Source organism: Rhopilema esculentum, chromosome 11 (genome assembly GCF_057945365.1).
Source record: "Rhopilema esculentum isolate cy_ngs chromosome 11, ASM5794536v1, whole genome shotgun sequence".
Taxonomy (NCBI): Eukaryota; Metazoa; Cnidaria; class Scyphozoa; order Rhizostomeae; family Rhizostomatidae; genus Rhopilema; species Rhopilema esculentum.
The window spans coordinates 6,034,468-6,058,932 of record NC_142825.1 but is presented as its reverse complement, the minus strand read 5'-3'; the positions used below and the strand labels follow the sequence as shown (position 1 = coordinate 6,058,932).

Sequence of the window (24,465 nt, the reverse complement as noted above, 5' to 3'; positions counted from 1 at the left end):
GTTCGATACAACTTTAAAAACGTGTAAAACAACGAACAATGTTTTAAATCCATTGAAAGATACTACAAGAAGACAACCAAACGAAATAGAAGGGTTTATCGCTTCACCCTGCAACACTGATGCTGAGTTGCGTACTCAGTCAAAAACCTGTAAGCTTTGCATCTTTCAGCAAATTACAATTAAATGACACAATGATACATCCGAACTTTGATCGTATCTTGCATCTATCTCATCTTACTTTGCTTAATGTTTACAATTTAATCATATACCGGTCATATGCTCATTAACTAATTACTTTTTGGCCACTGAGTAATACCGAATAATCAGCCCGTGCAGTGACATTCCATATTGGTAAATTGTAATCATGACCTTATAAATTGGAATTGAATTTTGGGAAAAAGGGTCTACTCAATGCATTAATCAAAGCTTCATTTAAGCTTTTTTCCAACTAAAACAACCATCAAATCAGACCAAATTTTTCTAGATATTTCAAAACATTGCACTGTTATTCCCACTGATTTTTTCATGTCGTAGTATGCTGAATTCTGAGTAGTAGCTTGAAGGCTTCACAATTAAATCCGTTCAGCAAGCTATAATTCTACTTTGTAACTAGGCCATGTGTCTTTTATGTTCTTGCAGGCCATCGTTGTAGTCAATTGTTATAATAATCATAAATAATCCATGGCCTGATGAAGATTAAGATATTTTCACAAAATTTTAAATTGAGGGAGAAACAAGTGTATTTAAAGACCTTCGCTATTAATGGAAGGCACTGTCGTCAATGTCTCACCAAAATATTGTCGGCTTTGGGTCCGGATCCGGCCTACTTTTCTGTTGTTTTTTCTGCATTGCTGACATGATCAATCCAAGTTATCGGTAAACTTAATTGCAAAAATAAACACATACCACGTTGGTTTTCTTCTGCTTTTGTAAATGGCCACCATTTTGAGAAAGTATTCTATATCAGAAATCATGTCCAGCAAAATACTTTGCTGACGCCATTACTGCTTCGCGCCAGCAGTTGTGCCTCTGATCCAAGATGAGACTACCGGGAAACATTACGGAACAAAGCAAGAATCCAACATGGCTTACGCTGGCAATCAGAGCGGGAATTTGTAAAGTATTCTTGAAAATGTTACATATCATTCCAAAAAACTCTTCAAACTAAGCCGTTTGATTTAAATCGGCAATATTTCCTATGGGAAAAGACACAAACTCTAATTGCCTCGCAAACGAAATAAAGATTCTAGAATATAAAAACAAAGTTTCCATTTTTCGTGCTCCTTGGTATTTTTCTACAAAAATACAATACGAAATTTACGCAAAATTAATTCTAAATTTGACTGCAGTTATGAAACATTACATAAGCGGCAAGAAAACTGAAATACAATAGACTGGAGTACAAAAAAACACTGGGGCGGGAGTGCATTCGTCTATATATTCCGTATGGCTATCGAAAAGTATAATTTCCAGATCACTGTTATTGCTACACAAAACCTCAGAAAAGTAAATGAAAACTTCTGCTTTATCTTAAACTGGAAGCTACTGTTGTCGGGCATCTTAAAGAAACAATAAAGAGCAGCACTTGGATTTGATTTTGGAATTATTGAGTTACACAGCTGCCTCCTCCGGGTAAAGATTTTTCATTTTGTGTGGATGGCTTTGATTTGGCGAAATTAAACAAAAACAGTAGAGCTTATTGTATAAGGAAGCAGATGAGTCTAACCCGTAGAACTGTGGAAACATACGAAAGGCATCACAAAAATATTAGGAATCTAGTTGGTTCCTGGTTGTCATAAAATATACATTATATTTATCGTATTTAAAAATCATAAAGTGAAAAGTTTGAATGTGGCTCAGATGCTAGGAATGGGGTATTAATGTAATGCGAATCAGTTAAGTTATCAAAAGGTAAAAAATGATTACATATAATTATGATCTAAAAACTGATTAGTCTGAATCAAAACATGCGAAGTTTCAATCTAAAACAACAAATCATTTACAACATAAATTGCAGCTACAAAAAGCTTCGATGAAGCGAAGAGGCACATGAGTTATTAAAAATTAATTGATTTTATGTTAATATGATATAGTCTTATAGTTAAATCAACTGAACTACTTCAACAAAACGTCCTAAATCAACATAAAACTCGATATATATCTTTATACAATTTACATGCACAAACCTAATAAATTCTTATAATACGTCACTCTATTTCCAGGCTCCTGTAATGGTGAAGTCGTCAGTTTCCTGAGTTATAACTTCTGCATAATCCCAGCTAAGGGCAATTTCCTCTCTAGAACGCTGTCTTATATTTTTATACTTACAATCAAGGCGCTACCAATATGTTGGTGTCTTCTAGGAAGACAGAACGAAATTTACGCTCAAGACGACATCTGGGAATATTCAAACCTTAAATGCCAGTTTATGACATCGTAAGGCACTTAGTGGTATCTGATGAACATTCAGCGAAAGAAGAATATTGGGGAAACGGATTCAACTGTCCTGATGCCAGTGTGAATGGGGCCACAATATTAGGCATTTTAATGGAGCATTGTGTGAGAACATTGTAGCACTACAATCAAAAGCAATATTCAATTCACTGACCAAATGGACACTTCTGTGTTATGGCAGTGACGAACTACTCCTTTGTCTAACATAGCTGGATGTCATATTATATGAGCAACGACAAAATAACTATATACATTGTATTCAGTCTCATATCAAATTGTTCTCCTTGTGAATATCAGAAGAAATCCTGACTTGCAAAGCAGGCTGGTCTTCAACTTTCCAATAGTTCAATAAGACCAATCGTTTTTTGTGAGATTCACAACAAAATGAAATCGTACAAATAACTTGGAACGTCTTAAAACGTTCAACATTAAGCTGCACAGCAGCACATGTCTTCTATTGTATATGGATACAGAAGCATTGGCTGCAAGATCCCACTGAGACTGTCTGCAGTTCGCTCCCTTCGCATATAGACAGTATTGCCTAGCTGTCTAACCACTTAACAGACTGAAGATTCTGAAGATGACTGTGGAGACGTGGACCAGCCCCCTGGACTGCGCTTGGGTGAATCAGGAGACGGTGTCAAGAAACTAGCTGCCACGTTACCGTCTTGCGGTGATATACTTTTGCCGGGAGATGAAACATATGCACTTGAGTGCGTTGATGGGGGAGTGGGGAACTGCTGCAAGAACGACACCCCTTCTGGGTGCAATTGTCTTTGTAAATGAGTATCTCTACAGGGTCCATACTCAAAATCGTTTGACATATGCAACTGCATATCATGTGAATACGTTATTGCTTCCGTCCCGCACGTATTATCACCTGATGACATCATGTGTAGATAATGGTTTGCAGACATAGGATCGTTGTCACTGCTTCGAGGAAACTTTGGTCTAGCACCATTATTGTGTGAGACAATTTGCATATTAACGTCATTAAGCCTTATGGACGAGTTTGGTAGTGAAGCACTTATGCTTAAAGAATCGTTCCCATTTATGTTCGGGACACTTTGATGATGAGCCTGGGGGTTTAAGGCAGTCTCCTCGTTATCCCAGTTAGGCGGAAAGTCTTCCAAACAACCATGTGTTGCAAACAACGACAGGCCCTCCATTATATCTTTTTCCGAAAGTTCAGGAAGAGAACCTCTGTTTCCATGACCTGAGTTTCGCTCAACAGGCACTTTAACAAGGCGATTTGGTGGAACCTCTGCGCGTGGTGGTGACAGTGTAGGTGCTGTGGTTAATGCATGTGACATAGATATATTTGGTGCGTACCCATTTACTGATGTACCATTCAAATTCATGTCATATCCATTAATTTTGGCCCTTGGAGGGTGCTGAGCAGCCTTGGTACAGGACTTGCGCTTTCGCTTGTTTGGTGGTCGCCTTGAACCACCGTTGAGACATTTGTCGGTGACAGTTGGTGCACATCCCTGGGTGTTTGCTTGTGTGTGGGCTGCATGAGCGTGAGACCTTGGTATATGAGATCTTGGGATCTTTGGTGCTATATTGTTAATCTTTGGTCGGATCATGTTCGGCGGGGAAGTTGTACTTCGCGGCGGTGTGGGGTGGCCATGGTGAATATGCGGGCTTTTCTGTGACTCTGGTGAAGTGGGACCTGGAACTTTCGGAGGGGAGTTAGCCCCTATGGTCCAATCAGATATTAACTCGACAATATCATGGTGGCCTCGCTCCCGAGCAATTTGAATGGGAGACTGATCCATGTTGTCTGCTGCATTTCTGTTGGCAAAATTAAGTAGAAGAATCTTTGCAGACTTCAAGCTTCCTTCCCTTGCAGCCAGGTATAACGCAGTTTGCCCCTGTCAAACAAATTCAACAATAAGCTAAGCCTTGGTACTATTGAAATCATTGACTGTTAATTCAAAATATTGATAACAAATATATGAAGTTTTAGCAGAATGAAAAAGCTTAAATTTGTTGTGATATTTCAGGCGAAGCCCGCTTAGCAGACTTTGTGGAAGCCTACTTGATAGCCTACGTCCTAGAGATGATCGATACAGTAGAAATAAACGAAAATTATTAAGGGTTTGGGGACAGGTTGTGCAACTGCCCCCCCCCTTCCTTGGATGGCTTGGAAAATTAATCCTAAAAACCAGATGTTCTTTGTATAGGAAACAGAAGGGAAAATGTCTCACTAACCAGAAATTCAGAAAATGCACTCTGCTTGCCCTTGCTCAAAAAAACTTAATTTTCGCCTCTGATGCAGTATGTTAACAAAGTCAATACTAATATAACAAATTAGTTCAACAAGCGCAAAGTCTTCAGGCGTTTAGAATTACTTTACCTAAAACACATGTTTACTGAGCCCGTGGAAACATACCTTGTTGTCTGCAGCGTCAACTTTGGTGCCGTTCCTTGTCAATATCATCGTCGCTATTTCATTATCAACAGATACGGCCCAATGCAATGCGGTTCGTCCTAAGAGGAAAAATAAACTTCATATGTGAACAAACATAGTGCAAAAATGTTTTTTAAGCGCGCGCATGCTGACGTGATTTACCTGCCCGCGAAAATTGTGTCGTTCTGTCCCGGATGCGATTGATATAAAAATATATGAGAAAACAAACTTTGAATTTTAACCTTACCTCTGCTTTATTTTTATGGAGTCAAATAGATAAATTATCTACTTAAGATACATTTATATCATTAAATTATGGCTTTAAAACCTTATTAATCTCTTCGTGGCCTATGCTTTACTGCCAAACTAAAGTATCCTATGCCTAGGCCTACTATTAGGCAAGAAGGGAAATATGAACAATTTAAAAAGTAAATTTTCAAGCGTTACCCAATTTTCCGCCTCTGAAGGAGACAATATACAAAAAAATTGAACTTTTGACTACAAGTATACAAAAATTCAGGATGCGGCATGGTGGAAATTTTTCACGATCGTTAATTCAAATATCGAACAAAACTTCCCATGTTGACCTTTCAAAATTTCGCTTTTGTTTGGTTTCCTACTCTTATAGAAAAATACCGAAGCGATTTCAAAATCGCGTTAAAAACAGCTACTTACATTCGTGACCAATCTATTTTAATGAAAAACTTCCATGAATATACCGCATATCCCAAAAAAGTATGGCGGTTTTAAATCATCATTCAATCGCACCCATAAATTGACAATCCTTAAGTTAGGTATCTTTGCGGTGAAATTATGAACGTGACCCAATTTTCCAAATATGCCAACCAATATAATCTTATTTTTCGGGGCATGAAGATGAATCAATAAAAAAATCAGCGTGCGGCATGGTGCCGTTTTTGAGATAAAATAAATTTGAATTTTGGATTTTTTCTCCGTGGAACTGACAATATTTGAGGCATACTCACATGGTAAAATTTTGTATATAAAATGAGCCGATCAGGCTTTAAGTTCACTCCGCCATGCTCAGGTCTTTTGTGGTTGTGGTGACACAAAACCCTATAACATTGCACCTCCCAGGAGGCCTGGATCGGAATCAAAGTGTCACATGGTCGGTTGGCGGGAAAAATTTTGTGCGTCGCCATTTGGCCGCAGCTTGCAGGCGCAAAAGCTCTTTGCACAGCGGCTGCAAACATTTTTGCTCTATGTTATGTGAACACAGACACAGAAACGAATAACTTGATGCGACTTCGTCTTATAATCAAAGAAATACAGTAACCCATTTCAAGTGAAACACGTACCTTGATTATCTGTTATATTAACTTTGGCTCCAGTGTTTATAAGATCTTCGACCATTGAATTCACTTCAAACCTGCAAGCATCCATCAATGGAGTGCTTCCATCGAAACTCTGAGCATCAATTATGGTACTTCGGTGCTTAATCAGAAGCTACGGAAAAACAAAGGCTTGGTAATACACAAAACGCAATAAAGACCTTGGTTATCAAAAGCTTGTTGCTTACGTCTTGGACTTAAACTATATCGTTTGCGCTAAACGAGAAAGATGCAGGATATATCTCAGCACATCATAGCGGAAAAATCTTTTGATTGGCTAAAGCGCTACCATTTTGAATTTATACAAATTAGCCTCATGCTATAGAAATCAATGGGAAAGCTGCAGCCCATCAAGAGATTATTCCTCTATGCTTCTCAGCACTGACTTGAAACAATCATTATCTTGCTTTTAAAACAAACAATCAATCTTTGCTAAATACTTTGGGTTCAGAAAACTATAATTACTTCAGAACATAATTTGTCTCTTAGTTTCGTGCTAATTGTTGCATTTAGAGATTCAGCTACTGCCATTAAAATATTTTAGCTGGAAGTAGCGACTGCCATCTTTTCGATGTTTCCGATCTAACAACTCTCTTACCTTGAATGCTCCAACAGCATCTGCCGATACTGCCAAATGCAACGGACTTCGTCCATGAATATCACGCACGTTGGCATCAGCACCACCTTCAAGGAGTTTTCGCAGCCCTTCCACGTTTCCGTGCCTTGCGGCCAAGTGCAATGGAGCCTCTCTTTGAATATCAGTACGAGCTGAATGATTGGCACCGTTGGATAACAAGTTTTCGACCTGCAAAAAGCAAGGTGCTTGTATAATTTAACAGTCAAAGAAAGAGAATTAAGGCAAGGAGCAAGTATCGACAAGACAGAATACAACTAAATTGTGTCACTCGCTGCAAGGTGGGACAAGTAGCCAACGAGTTACCGCCATGAGTAACACTTGACTGGAAAAATAGAAATACTGAGGAAAGAAAATGAAACGAAACGAAAAGCTTGATACAAATAAAACTTGTTGATCAAAAATGCTGTTTATATCACGATCAAAATTAATAAGAAAGCAGAAATCTGCCTTTAACAACAAAAACTGGCGGTTGCAGTTCAACAGATCTACTGGAGAGGGGTTTAAAGTGGCGGAATAAGACAGTCGAACATAAGATGGCTAAACGAAAAAAACGTACCACAGCCCCTTCTGCACTATCCTCACTGTCCTTGTCATCATCATAGCTATCCCTAAAATCAGTCGAACGGCAAACGGCTACGTGAAGCGGAGTCAAACCCCCAGGCCCTCTCACATTGATATCTGGGTAGCGACCAGAAGAAGCAAACGAGCCCTGCGGTGGCGTAAGTCCCAAATGGCGTGAATCTGCCGCCTCTCTGTGTAGGCTTGTCCAAGTTCTGTCGTCGTGGATTTGTTTACATCCTTCAAGTGACGGTTCTAAGCATACCAGTTTCTGATCGTGAATGCTGCTCGACGGACTGGGAGGTGTATTCCAAGAGCAAGCAGCTGATGCTATGGACTCGGCAGAAGAACGATCACCTGGTTTCAACGACCTTCAACAAGACAAAAAACGATGAAATGACAATGTTACAACCATTACATTTGTGCCATATTCAATAGTGTTGAAGTCGAAACAACGCCTCTCAGGAGGATAGGATATAATGAAATACTCTAACTATAGAAATTAGGACTTACAGGATAAAGGTGTTCTCATTAGATGTTAAGGGAAAAACCGAAGAAGAGAAAACCAAACTAATACCACCCCACTATTATTAGCTATTTCATACTAAATTTTTCAAGAATCATTTTAGTTTTTGAAAAGTAGATAAGTGACAAGCCATACTTCAAGCTATATTCCTGGCCAACTGGATCGGATCTGTCTGTGCTTGGCAGGTTTCCCTGATCCAATCCACTTGAAAGAACAAATCCACGTGGCACCCACAGACGACTGGAACACTTCTTAGCACCAACAAGGACAGAAAATGCCAGCAATGGAACACTTATGCAAATAAGCAAGATCCAGAGTGGGGCCAGAGGCTCCTTAGTTCGTTCCTTTTCAACTTTAGCCTTGTCCCCTGAAATGAAAATTCTCTGGTATCAAAGGCTGAATAGAGATCTGGTATCAAAGGCGCAAGACATTGGTCGTTTACTTTCACTTTTTCCAAATATTTGATACCTCTGTTTTTCGAAAGTTATCTTCTACCACCGAAGTAAACCTTTTTGAGTCTTACCTGTGACAGAATAAATTGGAAGGTTCGAATCCAACTTTCCTTTCGATTGTAATGCTCCAATGTAGTTGGCGATCTGAAAAGACATTGTACATTTAAGACACGAAAAACCAAATCTGACAATATTTACCAATTCTAGGCTATTGTCCGAAAGGACATATCATTGCAGCATTTAACCTTACAAAAAGTAAGATTTAACATGAAACTTACAAGGTCTACATCAGTAAAGCATCCTTGCGTACACTTTTGGTTGTCAACACCCAGCAGTATCTCCGTTCTAAAAGAAATTCACCAGTTTAGAATGACAATCACCATACGAAACAATTAGTTGAAATAATGAGCTGTTTTGTTATCGTGATAGGAAAACAAATCTTAAAAGTAAGCCAAGTTCAGGAAAAAGAAGTTTGAAGAAAAATCTGAGTAGAGAACATCGCTAGTGTAAAGAAGTAATGAAATTCCTCTTTGAAACGTCCATTCAAATTTGAATATTACTGACCCCATAAGATAACAATATGGGACATAGAACAGAAGACATCCAGAAATCTACAGCACAAATCATTTAAAACATTCAAGGTATCCTAGGCATAAAAAAGCAAATACGGTAAGGGGGAAAATAAAATATACCTGTTTTTGCCTGCCTGCCTTTTAACCCTGGAGTGTGATATCAAAGCAAACAAAGAGGCGTCTCGGCGCTTTCTGGCCGAAGTTACATCGTTAGTTAAGGCACGAATCCTGTCCCTGTTGTTTTCATCCTTGAGGATATACACATGGGTGCGCAGTTTGATGCTTAGGTTACGAACAAACAGTCTTGCAAGGCGCCGCACCTCCTCCTCAGACGCACTTATCACCACTTTCAAAATTCCAGGAAGCTAAAAAGAAATTTTATGATTACAAAACTACTTGAAGGTTCACTCATCTGACTATAATATACAGAAGAAAAATTCACAATTTCCATGTCTAAAACACTTTCCATTAAACTTTCATGCAATAGGTTTGATAGGCGTCAGTAAAGTCTCACCAATTTTTGCTTGTTGCTTCCACATTCTAAGTTGTCATAACCGCAGGCATCGTTGTTGCAATATTCGTCGCATTTTCCATTGCCATAAGTAGCTTCACAAAAAACTGGATACCTGAGAATAAAGTATATTTAAACTTGATAAAATTGCTTATGATGAATATCCAAAAAACCATAATTTCGAAGCATTGCTTGCAAAACAGAATAATAACACATAATGCAATGTGGATAGCATGGTAGCATTTTATTGAAGAACAAAACATTTCTTGAAATATTTTCCAGATAACAAAAAGAGCCTTTTTAGAGGTAAATATCACGAAATGCAAACAGGAATTCTTCAAAATCACTATATCACGAGCTGGTCTTTTAATAATGATGTAAAGAACTTCGATACACTTACTTGCAAGTGCCCACATTACTGAAGCAGTCGTGACCATCGAAGAGGCAACCGGAATTGTTACATTTTTTATCACAAACGCCATTATCAAAGTGTTTCCAGCATTCTACGTCAACAACACTGCAGTTGAGCCATGGATCACGGCTTAGTGTGCAGTCCGTTCCGTCCCACTGACACTCTTGGTTGTTACATTTCTCCTAAAATTGGAAATTATTTTTAAAAGATGCAGTAGCTCTAGATAAAACTACACAATCTAAGAGACAAATTGTTTCACTTTTACAAATATTTCAAATTGATTCGCATTATTTTCGGTTTCTCGCTGGGCTGTGATTTGATGTAGCTCTAATTCTCCTCCTCAAGGTGTTCTTGCTATATCTGACAAAAATTATTTTACTAAAACTGATGGTGCATGTTAAATGTGGAAATTATTTTATTTGTTGCTGTGTGGCTTCTGATGGCAATTTTGGGACACTAAGAGGCTATGCTTATCGAGCAGAGCCCATGTCCTGACTTTCGATGTGATCACATCTAATGTTTCTACGCCAGGAAATACTAATTACTACTTATAAATACTTATAGGCATTCTTATAACCAAGGTATTCCATTCGAGCCCAAAACCCTTAGACCTGTTTGCCGATGATTACCTTCCATAATTTGGATTTTAAACAAGTCGAATTCATATACTTATGTATATAGATATCGTAAAAGCCTCTAATTTAATTTTTTCTCTCTACATTTGTGTTATTCTGACATGGTTATTCTTGAATAAAACCTATCAACCGGTTGAGATATCTTGCTCATCAACCTATAGCAAAAAGGGAGACGTCCGCCGTAAGACTAGCTCTGAAATTAGAGAAAGTGCCCACCTGCCTATGTTGTGTGGTTTTTAATTATAGAAATCAGATAACTGACTTCTGACCGCTAGCGCAGTGGACAAAAGTGGAGCGTGAGAAAGTTCATGTTTATATGCCAGAAACAAAAAGTATATTTTACTCTATGTTCATGTACATCACAGCAAATCATTTTCATTTTCTGATAACAAAATCCATTTGCAAATGTAATAAAGTAGCGTTTTGTTCCATTCAACTGAAGGAAATAAACATGCATGTAATTGGCAAAGGAAAAATGATTAATGATGACACACACAAGCTTGTTATTTCTTTATGGTGTAGTAGTCAGCAGGAGAGAAATACTATAGGATAAGCAGAACGAGTAGCAAGTTGTTTTCTGAAATTCAAGCGATTCCCTTGCCCCAAATTCAAGTAAAAGCCTACAAAATTACACATCAGGATCAATAATAAATGAAAGAACAAGACAAAAGTACAAGTTTTGGTATTGCATTGAAATTTGCGGTGACGGCAAAGAGTATCTGGGTCACCTAAAGACAAACGATAACGCGATTCCAGCCTATCATGTCAATGGACGTACATGAACTTAAAAGTAATAACTGCGGGGATGATTAGCATAACAAGCTAAGACGAGTTTTCACCCCTGTTTAGAAAGAACAACGCTCCATTTGTGTTATACAGGTACGAGGTTAGATCAAACAAGAGAATGTGAGAAAATTTACTTGGCAGATGAGCGGAAAGTCTAGTTTAATCTTCAAGATTACTATGCTTTGTAAAGCGATAACACGATGAAAGAGATGTGCATATTTCATGCAGGAAACCCATTCATTCTTAAGTAGTGAGCTATCGCAGATATTTCTACTGACAAAATCTGGCTCAATGGCACCCACTTTTCCGGACAACCCATCTGGTTCACTCAAAAACTCTTCAAGGAAAGATAAGCCCTGATAAGAGCACTTAAAGCGTCCTAATCACTGCTCAAAGTCTCCACTTACAATTGTCATGTTACCTCCCCTCTTCTAAAGCAAGTGCCAGATATAGCAGTGAACTCACCCTCAAATGTACTTGAAGCGAGGCCAACAACTTAATAAGCTAGGTAGTATTAATAAAACTGCCTCGCACACAATGCAAAGGCATAGGATTTGTATCAATCAATAAAACAATTTTTTGTTATTATCATTTTTCACAGCCTACTTCCGTTTCTAATTCAACACGTTTGGTTTTGTCAATTAACTTTCCTAACATTCTTTGCCATATGAATTAAGAGTAATCAGAAAAACAACAACAAATAAAAGCTAATGAAAAGCGGAAATTATTCTAACATACATAAAAAACCGACGGCGAGTGACAACTGAAATGCTTGGCTTTAAAAGAGGCGAGGGCGCGAAAACTCGGATACAGTTGATTATCGGAATGAGAAATGAGGCTGATGAGTTACTGATGTGACTTTTCCTTACGCAGCACGGAAAAATGCCCTTGGGGGGGGGGGGGGGGGGCTACAGCCCCTCCAATAATTGTCAAACTGTAGTATCCTCCTCCATCCCCCCCCCCCCCAATATGAATTTCGTTCTGACGGCACTGAACTAATTTATAATTGACAGACAGACGACAATTGTAAAGCCTCCATAAAAAGCCCTTTGAAGCTACAGTGCAATCTCCAATGGCATGTCTGTGTTGGTGGATGCAGAATTACGTTATTAATGGAAAAGTCTGGAATACCGGATTACAGATACGAGAATGCTACCGGATATGGTCATTCCGTGGTTCCGGCGAGACAAGAGCAGGGTTTCCAACACAAAAATCGCGATTTGAATAAATAACTCTATTGAAATGGATTCGTGAGGCCATCGGAATCTCTGTTAAATAAAAGGATTAAGAGATGAAGGAGTATCTAAAATTGATTTAGCTACAAATAACATAAAAACATCCTGTTATTATAAAAGTATTATAAAGACTTACCAAGCATTGTCCACCGTCAAACTTTGTTGAACAGTCGCTGTGGGGACAGGATGTGCCATTTGAAGCCTTTACTTTTTCACATCGATCTCCCGTGAATCCAGCTATTTGGAAAATTTGAAAACAATCAAACTAAAGGTTTATGATATACTTAATCCAAACTTAGTTATACACCACACACTTTGGGGCATACTGTAATTGGCTGAATTATTCAAATTGGTCCTTGAATGAAAGCAACTCTTGTCAAGTTCCAATGGGAAGATTCGCGTATTGATTAGACTAAAAGCTGCCGCATTGTCATTTTTACTTTTCTTCGTGATCTCAGCCCTAAGGTAAATCTTGCCAAAACAACTAAAGCCACCAAGAATAACAGATCCGAAAAATATTAAAACTCGCCCAAAACTAATTACAAATGTTTTTCAATCAAAAATTGCTATATTGAATGCTGGCTTAAAGTTCAGCAAGTTAGAAACCTAAATATACCTGATTATGGGAAAGAAGCCCGAATTCGCGCAATGTTTTGGATCTCCTTGCGTTATTTTGGATTTTTAAAACAACATGCAAGCAAAGCTGTGTTCTTGTTAAATCTGTCACTGATGTCTTAACTAAACAAGAGCAATAACAAAAGGGACAATAATATTGAGCACTGTTTCCTAACTATTTGGATGTCATTGAATTAGCATACCTTTACACATGCATGTAAAACCTCTGAGAGAGACAGAGCATATGCCATTGTTTAAGCATGGATTCGAGGCGCATTCGTTGAGACTTTCCGAGCAGTTCTTCCCACGCCAGCCGGGTCTGCATGTGCATTCATAGCCACCCGCTGTATCGACGCAAGAGCCATGAGCACAGGGACTGGACAAGCAGGCATCTTCATTGTATTCGCAGTGAGTGCCTTCAAACCCCACCTTACAATGGCACATGTATTTGTCGCCCACCATTGAGCATTTGGCAGCATTTTGGCACGGGTTGTCACTACAGGTGCGCACAACTCGTTCGCAGTTTCTTCCACTGTAACCTCTGGGGCAGTGGCATGTGTAATTGTTTATTCCATCTATACAATATCCAGAGTTCAAGCAGGGTTCACTCAAACAGTCATCTTGATTAATTTCGCAGTTTTCTCCAACGAAACCGCTTTTACAAATACAGGCATAACTACCTGGAGTGTTAATACACTGCTTTGTGCCATATTCATAACAACGACCTTGTAGACATTCGTTAAAATCAGTCTCACAACGTGGCCCAGTATATCCAACAGGACATGTGCAGCGGTACCAGTTGGTGCCAGACATGCAAATTCCATTATTGTAACATGCACCTTTATGACAGTAATTATGCCTTCGTTCACAGTTTGGCCCTTCAAAACCTGTTGGGCATCTACATATGTAACCATTGACAACATCTTCGCACGTACCACCATTCATGCATGGCCTTGAAGTGCATTCGTCGATACGTACGTTGCAGTTAGGCCCTGAGAACCCACTTCGACATGTGCATGAGTATCCATTCAACAGATCTTTGCATGTCCCTCCATGGTAACATGGATGGGAGGCACATTCATTAATGTTAATCTGGCAGTGCGATCCAGTATATCCTGACGCACACCTACAGAAATGCCCATAAGTGGTATTTACACATGTACCGCCATTATGACAGCCTAGTCCTCTCGCTTGTGCTTGAGCACAAGATATTTTTGGTACATCACAAATCGCTCCTGTCCATCCATTGCTACAGCTACATGAAAAATTGGCACCAACTTGGGAGCAGGTGGCTCCATTCTGGCATATACCCTGACTGCACCAGTTTACGTAAGATTCGCAATTAGTTCCCGTGAAACCGAAGGGACATTCACAGACATAACTGCCAATTTTGTCATGGCATTTTCCACCATTCTGGCAGGGTCTCAGACTGCATTCATCTATTTCCTTGCTACACTGCTTGCCAGTGTAACCAACAGGGCAGATGCACCGGAACGTGTTGATGCCATCTATGCACTGTCCATTATTGAAGCAAGCCCTATTAAAGAAGAGGCGAAATCGATTGAATTAAAGCTACGAAGACCACAAAATCAACAAAATATAAAATAAAAAGCAAGCTGGTATTCTGTTTGGATAAGAAGAAGACACTACCGAGTGGATACCTCCTCAAGGACCAAACAGGTTTCTTATAAATCGCACAATTTTTAAAGAACAGAATCTTGTGCAAATACCCATCTACCTAGCTTTGATAGCAGAAGAGCTACTGTGTTTCAAAAGGCAGGCTGGCATACATACAAAATGTCATTGAGCTAACATTTCGTGTTTAGTCAATCAGAGATCATTTAGTTATGAAGAATTGACCAATACATTTATGCCCCCTAAGGAGAACACCATCATCCTATGTAATTCAGACAGGTGACAAAAACAGCCTCCCATGGTCCTACAAAGTTTTGCCACCACAAAAGTAATAAAGTGGCACATCTGGCGAGTATTGGATATGTTTAAAAGGAAGGGGATGTAAATCCTGGGAATCGGTCCCAACGGGAGGATATGCCAGGGTGACAACAGTATAGCCTACCCTATATAGCAATCGTCCACATCTTTGGTGCAATTCTTGCCGGTATAGCCATCTTTACAAATACAATGATAATCATAGGCCAGATCAGTGCAGTTGCCATGCACACAGGGGTTTGGCGTGCATTCGTTGATATTATTTTCGCAGAATGTCCCTGAATACCCTGACGGGCACGTACAAGTATACCCTGTCGGGTTGCTTTGACAAGTTCCACCGTTTTGGCACTGGTTGTATATGCAGTTATCGTTTCTTGTTTCACAACGCTTTCCTGAAAACGATTAGACAAAAGGTTGTCATAAAGCAATATTGACATAAAGGTCATACAAAAACAAGCAATATACATTTATTAAAGTTCAATATATGCCAATACATTTACATAACCAATTAGCAAAATATGATAGATATGTCAAAATTAAATTCTGATGCTTGAAAAGTAGAAACAATCTCAGATGACAAGTTCTATGTGACATTACTTGCTGATATCGTGAAAAAAGATGTAATAATGAATGCGGTTTCGTACCAGTGTAGCCCGGTGCGCATGTGCAGTCATAAAATCCCAGTCGGTCAAAGCACGTTGCACCATTCATGCAGGGATTAGACAGGCATTCGTTGATCTGTGTTTCACAAATTTTGCCAGTGTATCCAAGTTTACATTCGCAAACGAAACTGTTTATACCATCTGTGCATCTTGAGCCTTGTAAGCACGGATTGGAGGCACATTCGTTGATGTTTATCTCACAGTTGACACCTGTGTAAAGGATTTCAAACAATTAATATGACCGCTCCTTAGAGTTTATGGGTTTATCAATAAATACAAGGAAAACTAATGCTTTAAAACCTATACAGTAGACAACAGTCGGCCGTAAACTGAGTCAAACAATAAAACAACGAAGAATGAAGTGCTAAGACCTGGTTAAAAAGAAGTTTAATAAACTAGAAGAAAAAGCAGATGCTGACCCTGATCTCAATTGCTAGCAGGCTTACCTGTAAATCCAGGTTTACAGCTGCAATTGTAACCTCCGATAAGTTCGATACAATTTGCATCGTTTTTACATGGGTTCGTGTCACATTCTTTTACATCGATATTACAGTTAGTACCAGTGTACTGACTTGGGCATACACACAAGTATTCGTTCACGCGGTCTAAACAGCTGCCATGGACACAAGGGTTTGACGCACACTCGTTGATTTCGTTTTCACAGTCAAGCCCTGTGTAACCTGGCAAACATCGACAGGTATATCGATCAAGTCCATCAATGCACGTGCCATTGTTTTGACAGGGGTTTATGGCACAGTAGTTTATATTGGTGTCGCAGGTTGCACCAGTGTATCCTAGAAATGGCAAGAATGAAATAACAAATCTGTTAGCATCAGTATGGCATTGAGACTTGTGATTCACAAAATATAGAAATAAGATCTCCGCTTTTTTTCTCGGCCAGTTACCAAAAATATTGAAGATTGTCCTAGGAACCAAAGGAAGCTGACAATTGAAGCAAGCTTTAAGAAACCATAAGAAAATGGTCAGCGCTTTCCTGTGATTTATACTTACTATTAATGAAGGGGGGTATTTTTCAAACCTGTCTCATTCTTCGTTCATCCTACTCTTTCATATGAAAATACAGTTAAACGATTGAAGGAGCCATCCTTAAAAAGCTAGGAAACCTCCAGTCCTAGACAAAGGTTGCAAATTCATAAATTCTGCACTACTTGAGCTAGTTTATCGTTTAAAAACAATTTGAGACTGGAAAGTCTAAACACGTCAGAGTGACCGGAGATTTTGCAATCGTTCGACAAACACAAGTCAATGACACTAATAGCAATATGAGAAGGATTGAAAATCATAAAAAGCAGCTTAAGGATCGAATATTATTAGTTGATGGAAAAATAACATCTTTATGTGTTGGAACAACGTCACTGCCCCAAAAAAAGCAATTAATAGTTTCTGAGAACAAAGAATTTTATCATACGGTAAAATCTTTGGTCAGTAAATGCTGTAAAGTTCGGCGACGGCTATTCTATGGTCATTTTATTCAAAATCGTGCAGCACTGGAAAGATTGTTTTCTTATCGGTTATCCTTTTCGTTTGAAAAATTGTAAACAGACAGCGAATAAACTGAAAACAATCATAGTATCAGCAATTAAGTCTTTTATAGAAATCGAGCCCAATATCTCTCCAAGGCTTAAAAACAGCGCCCGTAAGCCCAAACATAGGTTAATACGGTTACCTGACAGCGCCTTTAACAAACATCTAATATGTTATACAACACTACTACACTTGGTTCTTGAAACGGCAGTTGCTATCCCGCGACGTTCTCCTCCCGCCCCTTTTCTAGTAGACTAGAAATAGATCCGAAAGATTCGTAGATAGACTAGTGCCAGCCCCAATTTTTTTGGCTATGGGGAGCAAATCAAACTTCGTGTGTTTATTTCAGGATTTGATAGAATTAGGATGTTTTCGGCATCTTTATATCCTTTAAAAAACAAAATACGCCATTATGCCAACTTATCATCCGAATAAAGTCGCTAGAATCAGCTAAAGGTTCTTTAACAATCAAGAATCGTAAACAACGTTTATTCCAAGCAATGAACTGCGCGGAAAAGGACCGCTGGGGGCCACGAAGCGAATTCCGTAAAAAAACCACGTCTCTTTTTAAATGCTTTAAAAGCGTCATTCCAGCACTGAAGAAATATGCATTCATGCTAGGTTTTACAAATAATTGGTTTGTTCTGTGGCTTGAAATGTCTAAATCTCAACATTAGGATAGCAGAGTAATGGTATTAGTTTTAGTTTCCAGACATAACCGTGAAGATGACTGGGAGCTTTATCAAGTTAGATAAAAACAAGTCTAAACATACCCCACTGGCATTTACACTGGAAACCATTGATTTTGTCAATACACTGGCCATTCTTGCACGGGCTTGACAAGCACTCGTTGACTTCACTCTCACAATTTACTCCAGTGTATCCTGGCTTACAGGAGCAAGTATATTTTCCAATGTCATCTATACAGGTGCCATGGACGCATGGTGCCGAGTTACACTCGTTTATTAAAATTTCACATCTTCGCCCTAATACAAAACAGCATAACATAATACCTCTAGAAGATTTCTCTGGTTGGGCTTCAATAAAGACTTGAAAAGCCAAAATACCTAAACTTGTAAAAACATATCCTTCAAGGTTTGTATTCAAAAAGCAAGACAAATTCAACTTATCCATTTGGATTCAATTCTAGACGATTTTGAAGACCCTTTACTTTCGTGTTGGTTGCTTTTAGAAGACATTTTATCAGTTGCTTTTAGACAGTACAAGCTCATGCTACATTAAACGATAGCTACCATAATCACGAAGAACTGTATGTTAATATTATCCCTTTGGCTGAAATGCGTTGCAAAACATCTATAGCAAATCTATCGATGCCAGGATGGCCACATTTTGCGTAGCATTGTTGAATGTACTTACCAGTGTATCCAACTTTACAGTTGCAGTAATATGAGCCATTTGTGTTCACACATGTCCCATGTCCGCATGGGCCATTGTTTGGGTAGCATTCGTTTATATCTTGATCACAATTGGTACCATTATAGCCACTGTGACAAATGCAAGAATATTGACCGTAGGCATCCACTTCACAACGTGCATGGATGCCACAGGGTCCAGATTGACAACTGTCTCTATAGCTGCATGTTAAACCTGAAACAACGAGCAATTTGAGCTAATTTCACTTCACCATATCAACAATTAGCACATCAAACTATTCAAGCTGCATAACTATGAAGGATTGTTTGCAGAAAAGCGATATGTTCCATATTGGCAAATAAAAATGTTCACAGGAAAGACTGAATATTGTGGCATTCCGAATAGAGTTAGAACCAGAACAGTTATTGCGCACCAAATGTAGTTTTCAGAAATATTGAGTTTGAATCGACAGTTGCTAGCATTATGCGAAGCAAAATACTGAAACAGCCAGAAAATAAGCGCTAAAAGATTTTGATAGCAAAAGGAGAATTAAACAAACCTGTAAATCCTGTTTTACAGCTACATTCGTACTTTCCAATCCCATCAATACAGGTTCCATTGTTTTGGCAGGGGTTTGGACTGCAGTCATCATGATTGACCGTACAGTTTTCTCCCTTCCACCCGCCAGCACATGAGCATATATAATAAGGCGAATAATGAAATAGAATACAAGTCCCTCCATTTTTGCAGGGTTTATCAGCACAACGATCAACAGGCTGGTCACATCTCGCCCCAGTCCACTGAGGTGTGCAGCTGGAAAATACAAAATGATTGAAGGTCACAGAAAGGGCCTAAGCAAGGATACGATATATAAGATCGCGGGTAATACGCTGGTCTGTAGGATTATATTCCTCACACATCAAATAAAGTGGAATTACCTTGCACTAAACATGACGAAAACCAAACTCAGCACAATACAAAACATTCAGTAAGCAAATTTTGAATTAACAGAAAAAGAGCTTAAATGGATGTTAAGCTGGTCTTAAAATGAAATGAAAAACCGGAATATGAAAACATGAAGTTTCAATTTGAATTAAGTACCACACGCAACTAACACTTTTCTGAAAACTGACGAGCACGAGACCTTGTTTTCATTAAATAGCCTCGATCAAGTGAAGGCCTAAATTCCAACAAACAGCAATTAGATCTGAGAAGGGTGATCTCAGTCTGGAAAAAAAATCGGTAAAAACATTAAAGACCTGAATAGACTTTACCAAGAAGTGCTGACCACAAGTATGGGATCGGGGAAATGTTCCTTTTTAACAATCAGTGTGGACACTAAATGATAAATTGAGGAGGAAACAAGCAAAAGCGGAGTTAGCAAAAAGCATCAACAAAAATCTAGAATAATTCCGGATTAAACATATTAAGGGTTGCAGGGAGAGTGAAAGCCTTGAACGGACCAGAGGATTTGTAACAATATTCATATTCATGGGTTAAGAGAGCAGGTTAGAGGATCTATATATTCCCAATATACTGGCATTGTTAAGAAGGTAATACCATAAGCCGTCATCTCGCTACCGCCAATTTCAAAACGTAATCCGATTCGACCATCTACTATTAAGAAATACATTTTCACGCATAACAAAATCAGCTTTGTAATTTTCATTTGATTATTCAATGGCTTTACTTCTAGGTCAACAGACATTTGTCTACTTGCGACCGCTTTGGGAAGAAATAATTTAGCTCAATCGTTGTAGTTAGGCGGTATCGCTATTTAAAAAGCCTCGGCTGTATTAAGGAAATCCAAAAGAATCCACCAAATATGTAGAGCCAGTATCCTTACTGATACCACAGAACAAAGGTGAAACTACATAAAAACCAAATTACATTGCTGATTTGAGAATCAACCCTGCCAGCAATAAATCAGTAATGGACGGGGGAATAGGGTTTGGAGTTAACACAACCTATAGCTCCTCTTCCTAGACATAGAACTAACGTAAACAAGAGAAAACGTGATCGACACTTATCTGTAAACTACGAACTGAGGTTTCACATAACCAAGCTTTTTATGCAATCAATAAATACACGAACAACTGACCCATGAGAACTTAATCGATATCAGAAACCACAATTTCTTCACTTTGAGAAAATTCATCAGGAAGAAAGAAAGATATTTAATTTCAACATCGATATCGCCCATATCAGCTTATAAATAACATGAACTTGTTTGGAAATTGACGACATATCTAAAGCAGCGCTTAAGGCTTTGGACACAAAGACTATTCTGACACGAGTTAAGCAATTACCAGAATTAAAGAAAAACCGGATTGCTTTAACCTTAACTTTATTAACCTTGCACCCCTTTGCATTCTTATTAGAGGTACTGGGATTGTCTTTCATTTGCTAGCCAAAATTTAAAAAACAACTGAGACTTCTTTGTGACGGCCGGTGACAAGATCCTAGATTCAGGCGAATTTCAACAGCTTGTCAGAATTGGACGAGGAACGACAAATCAATCCGCTCCTTTGCCCTTCTATCTATAATCAATGAAGAATAGGCCCTGCCCACCTCGGGATACATTACGCCCAACAAAAATGCTATATCCCACTATTCACCTTAATGAATGTTTAGGGTCAGGGGTAGTGGCATCACAGTGACATTTTTAGTGGCATCAGGATAGGGTTGCAGATTAACATAGGCAGAGGTAGTGTACATGGTCACAGGAGGGTTAAATTTCTCAATCTTAAAAGGCTTTAGAAAGAGAACGCTAATATTTGAAGAACATGATCCACCTATAAGAAAAGAATTAGGGCAATTGTATGCTGCCATGTTCGGGAAACGAAACATTCCAAAGCATTGACGCATCTCTATGGAATTACTTTGTAAAACAATTACACTACGGAGTCAAATATCATTTGAAGACACAGAGGGATGTCTCAATATGAAGCAGCAATATTTGGCGCTCTTTTTCTTGCGAGTTTTAGTAACAAGTGACCTAATAAATATAATATAGGTGCAGCCAGTGAGCGCTGAGCATGATTCAGCTAATAAAAACAACCAAAGGCCGATACTTGAAGGCTGAATAAGAGCGTCGAATACGGAAAACTCGAATGCATTTTGACAAGGATTGGAACCCTTTGACGAATCTTTTAATGTTGCATACAGCAAATTATCAATATTTATGCTAGAAGGCCGAAATAAATGAACGAAATCACCCTTGTGTGGTCATGGTGGGGACAGAAAATGAGGGTAAACTACCAGTGTTTCGTTTACATCCCTAAAACGAGCACAGAAACATCCTTTCGTTGGTTATGCAACAAGTAAAAACAAACTTAAAGGTACAAAATTAAGATTCTTGGTATTCATATAGCGAGATTGTTACTAGTCTTGTTGGTTGATAGCCAGACGAATCATGAATGGTGATTACAAAAACCGGTCTCCTTTAAAGGTAGACGCGAGAAAACTTGCTGCTGTGGCAAACAAAAGAAACGAAAACAGAAGCGTCAAAAAATGCAAAATTGCCTACCGCAAATTACTTTTAATGGAATTTTTCCTTTAGAAATTAAAAACGTCAATTAAAATCATAAACGAATCCAATAACATGTTCGTCCCCGTTTTAGAATTTCGTCCATCCTGTTTTACACATGATTTACACATGATCATAGCATAGTCATGTGTGTTATTCTCTCTACGAAGTCTATATTTTCCAAATTTAATCTTTGATATATTCAGAAAAGAGCATCTCTAGGTCTGTTGCATGGAAGTTAATTAAACCAACAAACTTTCTGATTCTGCTCTGATATAAAACATAAATCTGACAGTTCTGATCTAACGTTTTTGGTGATAAAGGGAAACTCAACAGTCTTGGGCAGCAAATTATAAACTTTTCTTTTTGCTTAAGAATGCTTTCAAGGAAGAAAAATGGTCTTTTGTAGTGGATTTTCTGAGAATAAAAGGTTTGGTTAAGTCTATTACAATATATATTGGTAAACAAGTTTGATTTAACTCATCTATTAGCAGAAACAAGAAAAGACTTTTGTGAGAATCCTGAATAATGATAAATGATTGCTTTGGTGAGGTACTTCAATGCCTAATTGAAAAATAAAAGTATCAGCTTGGCTTAAAATTCAATACTTCTTATAAACAATTCAATCTAAAGAATTTTAAGAACAGTGACATGAACCTGTGCCTTTATGTACTAAGAAGCATCTAATACTTACATTTGCTTTTCTCAAGCATATACAGATCTAATGATGGATTTAATACCTTAATAATACACAATCTATAATCTAGATTGTGCAACATTAGAAGAAACAGACAGCTATAGACCTTCAGTTACAAAGCTTAAGTATGCAAGCTATGTGCTCTAAACTATCAGCAAAACCTCGCCATAGTGTTAACTTGGGGGGTCAGAGATGGCAGTCACTGTAGGATTGTGTCTATTGTTTTGTGACTACTGTACAAGGCTTTGACTTCAGGAAGGAAGTTTCTGAATAAAATCATTTGTCAGTTTATTGGAGATGTTGCTTAAAGAGGACTTTCTGATAATAATTTTGTATGGGATGCTCAGTTTCTACCTCTAAAAATTTAGGTGAACAACAAGACTGCTATAGGTCAAATACATCAAAGTATGAACACATAAAATCTATATTTACTGCAGTTTAAAGGTGATATATGACAATAGCCAAATTTGAGAACATAAAGGTATATATATATATCTTTCTTTTCTTTGGATGTCTTTATATGTCATTTTTCCTTCAGGATTACCCACAATGGCAACAATTACAAAATAATCACAATATAAAGCTGATAGACATGTATAAAAATCACATACACAAACTAAGGCAAACTGAAAAATGCATAAGATAAGCTTTTGATAATGTTTTTTCAACTGAAAGACTATTCTGGAAGACTGTTTCAGTTTTTCTCAAAACACTCTTGAAATGAAAGCATCTCCACACAACAAATGTCTTGCATATAAATTAGCATTATAGGTTAAAGCTCATCAGCACTTAAATCAACCCTGCTGCAACCAAGTTAAAAATTCACCTTCATTTCTTAACTTGGTGCTTCAGACCAGCCTACTGTCATACATATAGGTGTACCCTTAATTTTACCAATTGTGTCGGCTGTTGATCCTTTTTGCTGTTTGAAATACTCTTGAAAAATATTCTCTGATTTTAACAAGAAAATCAATGGTTTAGTTGGTTTTGTATTTATACTTTGATTACTACTAAATTCAATACAAAATGATTACTACTGTAAATGAGGTATATAACAAATAAGATTAGTACCATTAAAATTTAGGCATCAATAGACTTAAAGAATGCACTAACCTGCAAGTTGCTGTTCCATTTACTACAGTACATGTTCCTCCATTCTGGCAGGTGGATACAGTTGGACAAGATGATAATGCTGTTGATGAAAAATCAGATTCCATTAGGTACATATATACAAAGGGGAACGGAAAATTAAAACAGTCAGATTAAGCTTTGGTAATTAATGAATAACTTTATTCAAATATCCCATATTAAAAAATCTGTAAACATATAATTATTATGTTTTATATATGTTTCATTTTATAGAACAGGATGGTTCAATTTCCCCTATTCAGGCAGTTCGAAGGAACAGTTGTCTAATGATCATATGAATGCAGAGTTGCAATTTAGAGTTGTCCTGTTGATTACACTGGAAACAGCTCTGCCTATCTTGCATCAAAAACAACTTAATACTAATTTCAAGATTTTAGTGCAACTAAAAGACAAAGAAT

The 24,465-nt window shown here is 38.1% G+C and overlaps 1 protein-coding gene across 2 annotated transcripts in view; it reads right to left on the bottom strand.

Annotated features, from left to right (window-relative positions):
- Positions 1-1,265: 1,265 nt before the first annotated feature.
- Positions 1,266-24,465, bottom strand: part of LOC135693619 (uncharacterized) — a 37,746-nt gene continuing 14,546 nt past the window's right edge. For both annotated transcript variants that reach the window (XM_089111566.1, XM_089111567.1), the window contains 20 exons: positions 24,032-24,110; positions 19,252-19,505; positions 18,696-18,926; positions 18,092-18,304; positions 16,220-16,567; positions 15,756-15,983; positions 15,239-15,503; positions 13,365-14,698; positions 12,683-12,783; positions 9,879-10,072; positions 9,482-9,593; positions 9,088-9,332; positions 8,674-8,740; positions 8,467-8,539; positions 8,079-8,310; positions 7,416-7,788; positions 6,821-7,027; positions 6,190-6,337; positions 4,853-4,950; positions 1,266-4,331 (listed from right to left, as the gene is read on the bottom strand). In XM_089111566.1, the coding sequence (XP_088967692.1) occupies positions 3,012-4,331; positions 4,853-4,950; positions 6,190-6,337; positions 6,821-7,027; positions 7,416-7,788; positions 8,079-8,310; positions 8,467-8,539; positions 8,674-8,740; positions 9,088-9,332; positions 9,482-9,593; positions 9,879-10,072; positions 12,683-12,783; positions 13,365-14,698; positions 15,239-15,503; positions 15,756-15,983; positions 16,220-16,567; positions 18,092-18,304; positions 18,696-18,926; positions 19,252-19,505; positions 24,032-24,110 (6,122 nt within the window). In that variant the 3' untranslated portion in view covers positions 1,266-3,011. The remainder of the gene's footprint in view (positions 4,332-4,852; positions 4,951-6,189; positions 6,338-6,820; positions 7,028-7,415; positions 7,789-8,078; positions 8,311-8,466; positions 8,540-8,673; positions 8,741-9,087; positions 9,333-9,481; positions 9,594-9,878; positions 10,073-12,682; positions 12,784-13,364; positions 14,699-15,238; positions 15,504-15,755; positions 15,984-16,219; positions 16,568-18,091; positions 18,305-18,695; positions 18,927-19,251; positions 19,506-24,031; positions 24,111-24,465) is intronic.